At 39.4% G+C, this 16,340-nt stretch overlaps 2 protein-coding genes across 9 annotated transcripts in view; one reads left to right on the forward strand and one right to left on the reverse strand.

Annotated features, from left to right (window-relative positions):
* Ppcs (phosphopantothenoylcysteine synthetase) overlaps window positions 1–15,723 on the forward strand; it is a 167,049-nt gene extending 151,326 nt beyond the window's left edge. For all 5 annotated transcript variants that reach the window (XR_010948988.1, XR_010948989.1, XR_010948991.1 and 2 more), the window contains exon 7: window positions 15,190–15,723. The gene's annotated coding sequence lies outside the window, so the exon portion shown is untranslated. The remainder of the gene's footprint in view (window positions 1–15,189) is intronic.
* The window catches only part of LOC137237621 (serine-rich adhesin for platelets), a 248,678-nt gene that overhangs the window by 8,317 nt on the left and 224,021 nt on the right, over window positions 1–16,340 (reverse strand). For all 4 annotated transcript variants that reach the window (XM_067761485.1, XM_067761484.1, XM_067761486.1 and 1 more), the window contains 2 exons: window positions 1,924–2,715; window positions 1,702–1,847 (listed from right to left, as the gene is read on the reverse strand). In XM_067761485.1, coding sequence (XP_067617586.1) covers window positions 1,702–1,847; window positions 1,924–2,715 — 938 coding nt within the window. The remainder of the gene's footprint in view (window positions 1–1,701; window positions 1,848–1,923; window positions 2,716–16,340) is intronic.

Below are 16,340 nucleotides of genomic sequence, written 5' to 3' on the forward strand. Positions count from 1 at the left end.
AAGGTCGCATGTGGTCATAACAAATCGTCCCCTAGATGGTCGGGCTTGGTACCGGAACGTACCGGATCTGCATCCGGAAAAGGAACATCAACATCGATAACACTCCCCAAGGCCTTCGGGGAGTGTCCTTATCGCTACAGCAACAGCAACAATTAGAATTGTTGAAATATTCGGTCTATTTAGTTTACACGTCTATGCAAGCAATTAGCATTAGAGAGTGTTTAATGGTACAGAAGTTTGCTTAACATGCATCTGAAAGAGATGGTTTGTATCCACATTGGATAAGCTGAGCTTAGTATGTAAAAAAGAAGGTCAGTTATTGATATCCTTAGGACACTTGCGTTCTTCTTTGGCTAACGTATGATCCGAGATGGCCGGGCCTGAAGGAACTTGAATTTACAAAATCCGTATGGAAAAGGCGGCCGCCGTGGTGTGGTGGTAGCGTGCTCCGCCTACCAAACCGAAACCCTGGGTTCACGCCCCGGGCAAAGCAACATCAAAATTTCAGAAACAATTAGAAGAAACATTTTCTAAGCGGAGTCGCCCCTCGGCAGTGTTTGGCAAGCACTCCGAGTGTATTTCTGCCATGAAAGGGTCTCAGTGAAAACTCATCTGCCTTGCAGATGCCGTTCGGAGTCGGCATAAAACAAGTAGGTCCCGTCCCGCCAATTTTTAGGAAAAATTAAAAGGAGCACGACGCAAATTGGCTCGGCCTTAAATCTCTTCGGAGCTTGTCGCGCCTTTCATTTATTGTTTTTTTTATGTATGGAAAGAGCAGGAGGCTCGTCGAGCTCTTCCAGATTAAATGACTTTGTTGTAAGATGCTGAACCGCATCACTCAGCTTTATGCTGAGCATTTTCGGATGATATTAAATGTCATAAGAATACATCCTGTGGTTGTTCTGAGCGCAGTGTACTGGCTACTCAGCAACCTACCGCAGTGTTTGTCGCTTAAGTCGAGCGCGAGTACAGGCAATTCCCAGAATTTTTCGGCGCCTGCCCAAGACCACTAAAACTAAATATTACTCCAATTAAAACACCATTTCCGGGTTCTCTTGATTGTATTCATTGTCAGATTTTACCGCAATTTTTCCGTAACATTAAACCTTCAGGCCATCCCTCCCTCCCCACCCCCAAGTTCAATGAGGAGCTTGGGGTCGCCAGAGCCTCGTCTTTTGGTGAAACAGGATTCGCCGCGGACAGGTGAGGTTGACAATTGGGTTTGGAGCAGCTATACATTGCGCTAGCAACCTGAAGGGTTGCGCTACACAGCCCTTTGAATCTGGTATTTTAGTCGCCTCTTACGATAGACATACTTACCTCGGGTATATTCTGACCCGCTAACCCGCTTGGGGTTTGACAGTCGGTCACATAGTCCTATCGAGACATCGGCATGTGGTTCTCCTACCTGATTTTACTATGCTGGGAATAAAAAGGTCATGCGTTTGGTCAGCAATAGTGTCAAATTATGCGAACCGAAGAGTCGGAAGGCATCAGGGATGTATATGGATTATACTCTTTACTTTAAGTGTTGGCCAAACCGATATGGAGAGGCGACCCCCTTAGACATTTGTGTGGTATGCAAGCACGCTGTTGCCACACAACGGCGGCCGCCAAGTCTTCACTATGTAAGTGTAACGATTATTTTAGATTTTAACGATGCTCGTTCCCTTAAGGTCAAGTACAGGCTTTTTGACTTACCGATGGTATGCCCCATACGCTATCATTGATATCGGTAGCTACATCGCCGCCTGTTTCGCTGCCATAGTAACTGTAAGGTGCATAGATTTCGAATTCTCCCACTTCGCTGCCGCAATATGACGCCGATATAATGCGTGGAATGTTGGCTGTGTTCGTCCAAATAGAAAAAGTAATCAGCAATGCAAATCAAAGTTTCAGATTCAATAAAAACACTTTGCTTACCCAAGCTATTATTCAAACCAAAGTTACGTCCAGGTCCATATTCGCTACGCGTATAACTTGCCACAGACATTGTATCGCAATATAAATTGCTTGTGTTGTTATTGTTGCGTCGGGGTGGCAGCAAACGCTGACCGGCTATTAAATCCACCGAACGTGTGGGTGGCAGTGGAGGCGATGAAGGACTCTTCACCATTTCATACATATTTTCATACTCCCGCTTGTCTTTCAAGTAATTGTCGATGGTATTATTTATTTTACGCACCGAATCCTTTAAGCTTGTTGGACGTACTTCGTTGCTTTTGGTAGGCGTTGCTGCGCCAATTGTTGTATTGGCTGTGCGATTTTCAAAAATTTCCAATTTATTAGCGATTGAAATTTTTGGGTCACTTTTGCGACGTTCAAAGGTACTCGTACGGCTGCCGGTCGGGGGTTTGCCATCACTCGCTGACATTGTAGGAGTGGCAGCTCTATCGGCCGATGAAAGTTGTGGACTCATTGTGTTGGAGGAATTGTTTGCGTAGATATTTCGGATGTTGTTGTTGCTGTTGGTGGTAGTGGCGGTGGCACCATTGGGATTGGTTGAAGTGTATGCGTTGTTGTTGTTGTTGCTGTATGTGCTATTCTGATCGAACGATACATTATCACCATTTGACGAGCAAATCGAGATATTATCGGCGTTCTCATTACGCGCTCCGCCGTGTCGTTTACGTGCCAATTCCAATTGTGCTTCACGCTCCCGCATGCTAGCCGTACGTTCTGGTTTGCGCGGTGCAATCGATGAGCGGATTTCGCCTGTTAATAGATGAATGAGTTTGTTAGAGAGATTAATGCTTGAATGTCTAGAAAATAGTTCAACAATAATAATAAGAAATTTAAGTAAATTTAGCACTATTCTGCAGCGAATCGCACTTGTTCCGAACTAGCGCAGAAGTGTCTCATTAGGAAACGGCACTAGTCCTAATTCTGTCCCCTCGCAGTGCTTTCAATTGAGACTTTCAACATTGTGATGTCATACGAAAGGGTCATGGTCGCCCTATGCAGAACTTTTGAAGAAGTTCTTAACTGGTTTAGTCGTGGGTGGTTCTGAAATAGTCGCTGCTGCTTGTAGAGGTCAAACCACGCCCTGAAAGGGTAATTCTGCCTTTATTATAGTCCTCGACGGGAGAATTTAGGTACGATTAGTGCCGCGAGAGCAATGAAGTTTGAATTTAGACCTTTGACTTGGAAATTATTTTTATCGGCTGTCACTGGCAGGGTATGCGGGAAAATATACGAAGGAGAATGTCTTCGTTTTCAAAGATGTTTCTTATTCGCGTCAGCTATAAAGAAGAATAAGCTACAGTCGATCGTTAAATGGTTTGGCGCTAATTAAATAAATGACAAAAAGTGGGACTGCATGTGCGCAGTAAACTACACTAAGTACTCGACCAAGTATGTTACTGTGGCTCGTATTATTAGCTTCATGTGAAGTTATGGTATTATTCGTTGATTCCGTTACACTAAAATTACACTCCTAGTGGGTGGTTACGAACCCAAGTAACTCCGATATATAGAACAGGCGGACGTCGGAAGTGCCTGGTTGAAATAATCACTCCTGCCCATTTAAAAAGGTGGACGATGCGTTACTGAGTGTTCGCTAGGAGCTGGTCAATGTAGCATTTAAAGTTAGATGGGGTTTTGCTACAGGGTAGTATGCCATCCCATTTTTTTTTTTTTTATATATACATATCAAAGCTCCGTTCACCACCAAAAAGAGTCACCAATATTTCCTGTGAAGATGCCTGCATATTAATGACGACGCGCCCGGAACTTAAGGTAAGCTGTGCTCAAATATTAACGTTAATCTCGACGACTATTAGATATCCACTTCGTTGAAATTACGTTACCCGCAGTTAGATATCAAAAAATCGGGTGTGGCGGCCATCCACCAGTTATTGCATCGGAAGCACAAAGCAGTAACAAACTCTTAAAGTTGGGAGTAGCAATTTAGATTAAGACAATTATAAGTAAATGGTGGAGGCCTCAGGACTTCCAAAACACTGCGCTTAAAATTGTCATGGCAAGTCTCCTCATGGCACGATCTAACTAATATCTCTAACAGCAATTTCCCTATGATCAAGAAAATCAACCGTTACAGCAATTGCAAAAGAACCTCAACAAAAATGAACAAAACAAAAATTGGAGCTGAAATCGAAAGCAATATATGAAACCTTAACGGGCACCAAAATGTTAGCTGAAACAGAGATATACACTGCTCAGAACCGACTCATAAAGAAAGAAAAAACGGGAATATGAACAAAGGTAGAACGGGGGAACTGTAATGGGAAAACTAGCTTGCTGGCATGACGGCAGTAAGGCCCAGTGTTTTGGGCTCTAAAACGTAACCTGATCAGTGAAATTATATTGTATTGAATTTAGAGAAATTCCGCTTATTCCAAACCTTTTGCTAACGTTCGAATCGCCAAACTGTTGCATAAATAACTCCAATACTCAATAATGCAAAATGGTCTTTATTACACTACTTTGAGAGTACTTCACAATAAACTTATACTTCACAACCAATAGCGTGCTTAAATCAAACTGAATATACCGCTGCTTTTATACTCTCAGTTTTCTCGTTCATCCATTTCTCCTAAGGTCTAGTCATTTCGCGAAACTGTATTCCAAAACAATTGTATCTCTTGCTTGGTTATTAGCTATATATATTAACCTGGGTCGATTTGTATGGACGAAAGTTAACCGATATCGCGCCATCGATTTTTCGATAGATTTGGGCTTAGGAAAAAAAAGTTCCACTAAAAAATAAATGGCAAAAGAGTAAATTTTTCGACCAAAACACTCCTCAAAGCCCTAAAAATATTTTTTTTTCAAAAAACTGTTATAAAAACGTTGACGATAACAGTTTTTTGAACAAAAAAAAAATATTTTTAGGGCTTTGAGGAGTGTGTTGGTCGAAAAATTTACCCTTTCGCCATTTTTTTTGCAGGCTCGAAAATTATTTTTTTGGGTATGCGTAGTGGAACTTTTTTTTCCTAAGCCCAAATCCTATCGAAAAATCGATGGCGCGATATCGGTTAATAAATCGACCCAGTCTAATATACATGTATTGTAGCTTGTGTTTCTCTTGTAGCCATATGCGTGTGTAAGGAAGTATTTATGTGTGTATAAGCCATTAATGATGACTGTGGTTTCAAAATTTACAGGGACCACATTGTACCTTCAAATCAGTGTAGTATTTTACGCTGATCTTATCATCCTAATGACAAAGTAACGATCGCAATCTCAAAACCCTGCAGTAGTTCAGCAGAAGGTGGTTTGAGAAATATCTACTTATATGGGTTCAGTATTGCTGTGTGTGTGTATAGCCTAGGCTCTCTTGTTCAGAACAAGCTTATGCTATATTTAAAGTTGATCTCTGTTTAACCTTGTCCAATTAAGAGCTTACATATTGTGGCGAATTTTAAAATCACTAAGCTGTTATTAAATAAATGCACAACAACAAAAACATTAAAGCAAGTTACATAAACACATTAATCATCATTTGCACACATATATCGAAGGCGACGAAGAGATTACTCACGCACACACATGTAGTCATCAGCATATGGCTACAAGAGAAACATAAACTACAAATAGGTATACATGTATATTAGGCCGGGTCGATTTGTGGGGAGGCAAAAAAATCGCCCATTGCTCTGTGAAAATCATATTCTAGGGATCAAAATAAGAAACTTTGCCGAAGGAACCATACCTCTAAAACGAATTCTGATGCCCCCCCCCCCCCCCCCCCCTTTGGGTCGAACTTGCAAATTTTGAAAAATCCCACTTTAAAATGCCTATGTTTTTTCTTTTTAGAGTTTATTTTTCTCTTTAGAAATTTATTTAGTCAGAACATGTGTAAATGAAAAAATGAATTTAACTTAGTAATAGAAAAGAAATTAAAAAAAATTATTAGAAATTAGCGTTTTTACAACCCCCTTTTACAACCAAGGCATCACTGTAATGCATTTGCATGTCGTAAACATAGTTGTGTGGGTTTTTTATTCAACCGTTTTAAAAAATGAAGGTATCACTGTGACACAATTGCAGATCGTAAAGTTGCTTGTGTTGTTTTTTTTAAGCTACCACAAGACACAGCAGGTAGAATAGAAATTGCCCCTACCCAAAAGTTCGACCCAAAGGGGGGCACATCAGAATTCGTTTTAGAGGTATGGTTCCTTCGGCAGAGTTTCTTATTTTGATCCCTAAAATACGATTTTCACAGAGCAATGAGCGATTTTTAAATCGACCCGCCCTAATGTATATAGGTAATAACCAAGTAAGGGATACAAGTGTTTTGGAACACAGTTTCGCGAAATGACTAGACCTTCGGAGAAATGGATGAACAAGAGTATAAAAGCAGCACAAGCTGAGGATTCAGTATTCAGTTTGATTTAAGCACGCTGTTGGTTGTGAAGTATAAGTGTATTGTGAAGTACTCTCAAAGTAGTGTAATAAAGACCATTTTGCATTATTGAATATTGGAGTTATTTATACAACAGTTTGGCGATTCGAACGTTAGCAAAAGGTTTGGAATAAGCGGAATTTCTCTAAATTCGTTACAATATAATTTCACTGATCAGCTTAGTTTTAGAGCCCAACACACTGGGCCTTACTGACGTCATGCCAGCAAGCTAGCTTTCCCATTAAAGTTCCACAGTTCTACCTTTGTTTGTATTTCCGTTTTCTCTTTCTTTTGAGTCGGTGCTGAGCGATGTATTATATCTCTGTTTCAGCTAACGTTTTGGTGCCCGTTAAGGTTTCATATATTGCTTTCGATTTCAGCTTCAATTTTTGTTTTGTTCATTTTTGTTGAGGTTCTTTTGCAATTGCTGTTACGGTTGAGTTTCTTGATCATAGTAAAATTGCTGCTAGAGGCATTAGTTAGATCGTGCCATGAGGAGAATTGCCATCACAGTTTTGAGCGCAGTGTTTTGGAAGTCCTGCGGCCTCCTCCATTTCCTTGTAATTGTCTTAATCTAAACTGCTGCTCCCGACTTTAAGAGTTTGTTACTGTTTTGTGCTTCCGATGCAATAACGGGTGCATGGCCGTCACACCCGATTTTTTTTGACACATGACTGCGGGTAACGTAATTTCAACGAAGTGGATATCTAATAGTTCTCATCAGCTCCTTCCATGACGTGAATAGCGTCCCTTGATTTGGTCGGTGGCGGTAAGAATTTACGAAATCGTAAGAATTTGAAAAATCGTTCCAATATACATCAATTATCCACAAACAAACAAACAACAAAACAAAATGAGGCAGATGCTTTAAATTTAAGTGAGGCCGCAATTGGACCCAGCAACTCGACTGGAGTTTTTGCCCAGTTTCTGGAAAGCCCAGTACTCGCCATGACTTTGAGTTCCTAACGGTCTAAGTCAAACTGTTTAAACTTTTTTATTCCGAAAGTTCCGGCTGTAAACTAGATCGCATTCTTTTTTGACTAGTCCGATGTCTCACTATGAGTTATATGAAAATATTCACACCTCACATAAAAACATAGCGTGAGTGTATGTACGTGAATGTGCATTTACATATATTTTCATTAACCTTGACTAAAGAGGAAAACGTCAAATGCCACATCATGCAAATATTAAAGACAAGCAAAATCACGCAATGGTGAAGCGTTAGTGAAGAGCCATAAATCTTGAATTAGCCAAATGGCAGAGGAAACACGAATTATCGGTGGCTAAATCAATAACGGCACCGTTAATGGCAACGGCAATAAATGCAAAAAAAAGTGAGATAAGCGCAAAAAATATAAAAAATAATCACGCCGAACCTACAAACACCGGCTAATTGTAACTGTGACCCAAATTCAAACAAATCACATGAAGATGTTCGACGCTGTACTCAAAGCACACACTCACTGCAAGCACTCGCACTTTATTCAAGCAGCGACAGGTGATGCTGGTAATCATTTGCAGCATCGCGCACCGAAAATAAGTGGCCACAATTATGCGGTTACAAAAAGGTGATGATGGTGAATCGGGTCTTATACTCGCCGTAAGATTTGTTGATTTAACTTTTGGCGAACAAAGTGGACGCAGCAGTGTTTGTTTGCTTGGCAGTGACTTATGCAGCTTCTGCAATTGCATTAAATGGATGTAGCACTCGGAGGTCGCGTTGTTTGTAAGTATGAGTTAACAAGTTCTTTTTCGGGCCATTTTGCTGCTGTTGAATTATGCGCGATGGTTTTTTTTCTGTTTTTGTTGCACAGTTGGTTAGAGAGAACAAAAAACTCCATTTATATGTGAGTTTTTTGGTGAAGTTATCATTATACAATGCATCTGATCATGAAACTCATCGTCCTTTTTCTATGAGAGCATACTACCTCAACCCAAAAGAATAGAATCGAAGTCTCTGCTTTGATTAAGTAGCACTCCTGAGACCTAGGAGGTTCGGCGTGGTCATATCAAATTGTTATCGAAATGGTCGGGCTAGCACAATAACGTTAGTAGGACCATCATCATCGATAATGCTACCCATACCCTACAAAGTTTCAGTTTTTAAGGAAAAAGGGAAAGGGCAAGACATAAGAACCCGTTGGCCCTACTTTTTTGCAAACTGGGAGACCAACATGTTTTATACCTATTTCGAATTCCATCCGCCAAGGCAGATTAATTTCCTTATGAGCTTTTAATGGCAGGTATATACTCAAAGGGTTTGCGAAAACACTACCGAGAACTTACCCCATTTTGGAGAAATTTTTTAAAGTATTTTATCGTTAGATTCTTTGTAACTTGAGAGGTGGACCATTGGTTAGTTAGGCCAACACACTACCACTACACCATGCCCATATAAATGGAACGTGACTGTGACTGTCATGAACGATTTAGTATGACCACATGAAACCGTATAGGCCATACCGCTCTCACACTGACTAGATCCATGAGGAAATTGGGGTCGCCAGAGCCTCAGCTGCAAAGGAAACAGGATTCGCCACGCCAAGGTAAGGTTGACAAATTGAGTCGGAGAAGATGTAAATTACGCTGGGAACCTCTTGAATCAATTTGGTATTTTCTACGCCCCCTAACCCGCTGGGGGAATACACAAGTGTTTAGGTGCCCTTTAGAACTCAAAACAAGAGATATGTAGATAGAGCGTAAGGTTAAGATAGAAGTTTCAACGCCCAAGTGGGACATCATTCTAATAGAGTTGGCAAATATGAATCTACATATAATTTTGAAGACTCTAGGTTAAAACATGAGGACTATCTCCCAGTAAGGTTATACTGGATATTTAATTGTTGTGAAGCCAATAGTCATCTATACTTCCTTATGTTGGAGACCTAAGATCACGATAAGACCAACAATTACAAAATCTATCAAACTGCATCGAATAGTTTGTATTGGATGCGATGAGAACGACCCCTGATAATGCACTTAGCGCCTTAGTGGGAATACCGCCTTCCCTATTCTTATAGAGAAAGAAGCATTACTGGCTGCATTGAGACCTCAAAATATTTCTGAGCTGCAGTTCGGAAAAATGACAGCATATGAAGGTTATAAGAAAATTTATACAAAATCCCATACTGAAACTATTTGATGCAATGGCCCCTTTGCTCACAATCTCACGAAACTTTGGGGTGTACATTGAAAACATGGATTTTATATATTGACCCTGACTCAGAAGTCTGATGCACGAATGGATCGAAATTTGATATGATAACTCTAAGAAATCAATAAATGGTACCTCACTTTATTTCAGGCAGAAATCTATGCAGTAGAGGCTTGCGATAAAGAATGATTAAGGAGAGACTTATCCTTGAAGAAGACCATCATTATGTCAGACAGCTAGGCACGCTTGAGTGCTTTGCAGTCTTGCACAACTACTTCTAAGCAAGTGGATGAATAAAATGAATAAAATGGCGGTCTAACTGATTTGGCAGCCAAAAACAAGGTTTTGTAGGGATGTCTTTCCGGGTATCAGGGACATGAAGATAATGAAAAGGCAGAATATCTAATTAATAGCAGCAATCTATTGGTCTAGACCTCCTCTGTGGACTTAGAAAGTCACACACTAGGGCAGCCAGAAGAACATGGGAAACAAAGCAGTTCAGAAAACGCTGGATTGATTGCCCTGGACAAAGACAGACCAATTTTTTTCAACTCCGAGCAACGGGCGCATCAGCCAAACCCATTAACCCAAGCAGAGAGGACCTACGTACTCTGCCAACCAGTCGCTGAATTCCTTTGTCATTCTCAAACAATGAAAAATGGCAAGGTTAATTCCAATACTAAAGCCTGGTAAAATAGCAAACGAAGGCGAGTCATAACGACAGCTATCAGTCCTTTTTCCATTAGCGAAGATATTGGAAACCGTCTTGCTCCATCATTTCATGGCGTGTCTTCGCCTAGCCACCCACCAACATGGCTTCCGCAAAATGCGTAGCTCCACCACCGCGCTAAAAGCCACAAATATACAGATAAATTCCGGACTAAATCAGGAAAAACTCCATCACAGGACAGTGCTCGTGACACTTGACCTGTCAAAAGCTTTTGACATAGTCAACCACGGCACGCTACTCCAAGACATAGAACTTTTACGGCTTCCCCCCTTGTCTTGGACTCCCGTTAGAGGACTTTGATGACAATTTGTGAGTGGTCATGCTCATTGAATGGAGTGAAGCATTGTTAACACAACAACAACAACCCACGTACTCTCACTGGGTACTATACGGGACCCGGGTAGTCTACGATATTATCTAAGTAAATTAAATCTAGCGGACACACAAACCTGTGGTTTTTGAGAGTTAGAGGATGAAACACTGGTTCACAATCTCTGCGAATGTCTAAGCTCTGACAAGGTAGATACTCTCAAATTTAGGTGGTGTGACTCTTACTCGCCTCCAGGATATATAGTAAAAAGCATGAACAGGTACTTAAATCATCAAGTTATCTTTTTTGGATCTAAATGAAGCTTGCACTGCATCGCGGCCTAATGATAATAATGATGTGACATTCTTAAATCAAGTTTTGAAATAGGGCGCTCTTGAGATATTAAGATAGGTGGATACAGTTTTCTTAAAGCTAATTCTGAGATAAGCAGTTGGAATTGGATGATATTCAGCTCTCGATATACCTTTAATTTGTATCCGTTCGAGCTACATTTCTTCATTTACACCTTTTTTACTCAACTTTATTTCATATTCCTTCGTTTGTGCATCTCACACCACTGTACCTTCCGTACCTGTAAATTTTGTGTACGGTCATTACCGCAATACCGGTTGGCTTTACCGCTTGTTCTTAGCCATTTTGACTTAAGCTTCTTGTCTTGCCATTTACGAAGCTCGTATTTTCTGGGTTGGTTTTTAAACACATTTCAATGTACATACATACATACATACAAATGTATGTTGAGTTATTTATTATACATACCAAACGTAGGACATACTTTCGTGTATAAGTTGGACTCTGCTCCAGAATTTCAAGTGTTCATATGTATTTGTCTGTTTGTGTATATATATGTAATACATGCGCTTAACCCAGTTGATCCAGTCAACATCAGTCATAACATAACGTGATTTATATGATGGACAATAAAGCGCCCGTAAACATTCCCACTAGATATTCTACATATACATACATACATATACTTATGTTTGTATGTTTGTATGTATGGCTATTTGCATATACCCCTGCAAATAATCGTGCGATTAATCCCTAAGGCGAGTGGTCTCCGATTTATCTATTTGTCTACATTGGGGCATAGTTGATCCCCTCTAGTCCCTTTTGGGTACAGTTGAGATTAGTCAGTTTGAAATCTATGTAGCACATTTTAAGAAACATTAAAAAAGGGCAACGAAAAGAGTAAAAGTAAAAAAGATTACAAGCGATTAATTAGAATTATTTAAGAAAAATGCGTCCCATATGTGTTCCATTATCGTCGACCCATATCTTTTGGAATAAATTGGCGAATACATCATTATTTTACTTAGGTTAGGTTAGGTTGAGCTGGCCGGTCCATGAATACCTTACATACATATACGAATGAGTCCGCAGTGCTACCAGAAGTTTATTTGACGACAAAACTGAAAAACCCTATCAAAATCCCTATAAAAAAAGCTCCGTCCATTTGACAAATTCTAGAAGCTTGTAGGACCTATGCCCCTTGCCGCTTCTAGATCTGACAGCTGTATCAATCCTAATAGCTGTAGTCTTAGCCTGGCAAGCGCATCGTTCCCTCCTCTAACCCGCACTTCCTACATCTGCTATCACTGACCAAGCCGAATTTAAAGGCATGTGACGTTAGAAGGAAGTGTCCAGTCAGAATAGCCGTAATGAGTCCACAGTCCTCTCTTTTTAATGATAAGATTAACTTTGTTAGTATAAGGCTGTAAGACCTACACATGATTTTCGATACTTTACAATCCCGGGCTTTAGTCCACGCTTTTCCCGCTTGGTCCATGATATGCAAGTCTCACCTCCTTTTAGTCTCATCCAATCTAGCTATGGGGGATAAGCCCATTTTAGCCATCACATCCGCTCTTGCATTCCCACCTATTCCCATATGCCCTGCGAACCAATATAGATGTATGCTTCTCCCTTTCCTGGCTCTTTCCAGGGATTGCTTACACACTAACACACTCTTTAATGTTGCGCTATGATAAATTATAGCCTCAATTGCCGCTTGACTGTCAATATGAAACTTTACGCGGCTGTAGTTCAAGCTATTTTCTTCCAATGCTTCTACTGACTTGGTTTTAGCTACTACTTCCGCTGAAAAAAACTAAAGTGATCTGATAGCTTTAAGGATCAGTTTATTTCCTGATCAGAATAGCATACCGCAGACCCTACTCCTTGCATTACTTTAGGACTATCGGTGTACACATGTATCGCCTCGTCTGCCATTTGGGCACACTTAAGTCAACCATGCACTTATATTGTGGCTCTTTCCCACCAGGTCTGCAGGTTAGATATAACCAATGGCATACAGCTCAGCATTCGGGGTTTTTTCAAGGCCCTCGTTATGGTCCTTGATAGTCTTCATACCCCGTATTATTTTATGAGGTAGGTTCTTTTGTGTGTAGCTGTCCACCAAAAAAGGACTCCATAGTATTGGATGGGCTTAACAATCGCTGTAAATATTCAATGAAAAAGGGAGAGGGCGATAGGTCTAAGCGGCAATCGCATTGTTCCCTCCTCCAACGCGAACTTCCTACAACTGCTATCACTGATCAAGCCTAATATGAAGGCATGTGAAGCCAGAAGGAAGTGTCCAGTCAGAATTCCCGCTATGACTATAGAGTCGTCTCGTTTTAATGACAGAAGCAACCTTGTTAGTCTAAGGTTGTAAGACCTACACATAATATTCGGAACTTTAAAGACTCGCGCTTGGACCACGCCTTTCCCGCTTGGTCCACCATGTGCATCTCTCGCCTTCTCTCAATCTCGCTCAATATAATTGGGACGTCTACGGAGCAAGCTTCAAGTGATGCATCCTTTTTAGCTACTTCATCCGCTTTTACATTCCAATCTATTCCCACATGCCCTGGGACTCAATATGGATGCATACTTTTCCCGGCCTGCTTCTTTCCAGGGATTGCTTACACTCTAACACACTATTAGATTTATTTTAAATCTTTTACAAGTTTTAATATTACGTTTAAAACGTACATATCCTCGTACCATACGAAAACTAACACTTTTTGTTGAGAAAAGGGATTAGTCTTCATTCATTCCCAATTCGGTCAAAGGGAATTGGTACTATCTTTCCCGTTCGGGTATAAATAGGTACAATTAGTCTCTTAGTAGGACATGCTCAAACAACAGGGACAGTTCAACGGATACAAAGAGATCAAAACTGGCATTAGTCGCATACCCCTTTGCGACTGATTCCGGTTTCATCCTAGACTTATTGCATTTTTCGCAGGCATATTATAAAGTTTGTTAGGTTTGAACATTTGTTTATTCAATCAAAAATGTTAGATGTACACACAGTACTAGCTCGGCCGATCATGATTTCGATGATTGATCTAAGTTCCATTAATGTCAAGAATTTGTTTACAAGCACATTAAAGCTTAAATACATACAAACAGTGTAGGAGTATATAATGCTTTTCATACATAACTTCACACTATATACATTTTATACCCAGCTGTACTTGTACACAGGGTATTATAACTTTGATTGGATAACGGTTGGTTGTATAGATATGAAGGATCGAGATAGATATAGACTTCCATATATCAAAATAATCAGTATCGAAACAAAATTTGATTAAGCAATGTCCGTCCGCTCGTACGTCTGTCCATCTGTCCGTCCGTTAACACGATAACTTGAGCAAATATTGAGATATCTTCACCAAATTCAGTATAGCGGCTTAGCTGGACCGAGAATAGATTGGTATTGAACAGGAGCGAAATCGGACGATAACCACGCCCCCTCTTTTCAATATCGAAAATTTAGAAAAATGAGATAATTCAAAAACGAATACCGCTAAGCTAATGAAATTTGGTATGTGGATTGGTATTATGACGCAAAATAACAATACCCAAAAATGGGGGAATATGGGCGTGGCACTACACATATTTAGAAGTAGAAAATTTGGAAGTTTAACAAGCCGTAAATCAAAATCCGTTAAAGATCTATCATTGAAGTTAAATGTTGTTAAATTTACAGACCGAGTGAAGACGCCCACTTTTCCTAAAGGTCTAGCCTTAACAAAGTTTGCAATCAGGGGTGTCATGGCATCTGATTGTTGTCGGAATCGTATTTGAAACCCATAAATATTTCTGATATGAATTATAAAATTTTTGTTTTATTGTTCAAATTGGATTTATAGTCCAAAAAGAAAAATAACACGACTCTAAAAAAAAATTGTTGTTCTTTGTCCTAAAGTTTATTTTATGATCTTCAGTTTTATTATAATAGTTATAGTAACAATACTCATGGCGCTAGATTGATAACTAAACAACGATCAGGTGTTTTGTACAAATCTAGACTAACCTAAAATGTCGTCGCGAAAGTGTAAATATGAATTTGATGCTTTTTGTTATATATGTGGGCAAGGGTCGAGATATAAAATATGAATTAAATACATCTCTCATCCTCTGTGAAGCCTACGAAGCATATTTTGGCTTTCCTGTTTGGAATTAAGATAAGACATGGGCTCCGCATGTTGCTTGTAGTTATTGTAAAAGATGTTTGGAAGCTAAACAAATTTTAATTAAATAGCAAATCAAATAAAGTACACATATTTATTTCTCTTTCTATATTTTAGGTTGGTATCGTGGTGAGAAAAGATCTATGAAATTTGCAATACCAAGAATCTGGCAAGAACCAAAAGACCACGTTAAATACTGTTACTTTTGCATTGTGAATCCGAGTAAAAGACGTAGAGGTAAAAATGCAAAACCTGTCGAATATCCTAATCTTGAATCTTCTGCTCCAGTTGCACACGATCTGACACGACCAGTACCAGAGTCACCGAAAAAATTATCGCAAAGAAGTGGATCATCCCTTAGTTTTTATAAGAGCAATGCCGATAAAGAGTTTTTAACGACACCAGAACAACCAAAACATCATTTCATCACTACTGAAGATTTTAATGATTTTATTAGAGATTTAAATTTACCAAAAAGTAAAGCAGAGCTTTTGGGCTCTTCTTCGAACAACATTATCAAGGCCAACATAATGAAAACATGATGGGAGATTATAGTTGTGGTTTATTGAGGGATAGTACCTATGAATATAAAAGAAAAAGTAAAAGTTTACATCATTTTCAACGTTTTTGTAAGTTATTTCGATATTAAAACTTAATAAAAATACTTATTTGAATTGTTTCATTTTCAAGTAAAAATTAAAACCACAGATTTTGAAAAATTTCGTTCAAGCGGTTTCCTAAATAGGAAAGCAAACTTTTTCATGCCATATATTTTTTTTTCGTCAAATTACGACCTAAAGAATTGAAATTTAATGCTTTGAGGTCAAAGTCAAATTTTGTGTTGACCCGTGTAATTCAACCACCAAACCAAAATGTTTTGGATTCATTACAGCAATATTCATTGGTTTCAAATCCCATTCCGACAACAGTTGGATTCCACGGCATTCCTAAATAACTCTATGGCATTCAACTCGATTTGACTGATATTCTACCCCAGTAGTGGCATGGTTGAGTTAAAGTGTACAGCTGGGTATGTAATGTCCGGTTTCACCCGAACTTAGATTTTCTTACTTGCTTGTGTTATTTTTCTTAACGTCTTCCACCTTTTTCTTCACATACAGACATTAAAGCATTTATTTTCCTTTTGTTGAAAGTTTTTCTTGTTTCATAATTTATTTTTAGGTAAATGGGTTAGTGACGTGCTTCTTAAAGTTTTTCGACCTCTCAATGACGGTATATACACACACACAAGCAAACATGACTATTTC

Source organism: Eurosta solidaginis, chromosome 1 (genome assembly GCF_040869045.1).
Source record: "Eurosta solidaginis isolate ZX-2024a chromosome 1, ASM4086904v1, whole genome shotgun sequence".
Classification (NCBI taxonomy): domain Eukaryota; kingdom Metazoa; phylum Arthropoda; class Insecta; order Diptera; family Tephritidae; genus Eurosta; species Eurosta solidaginis.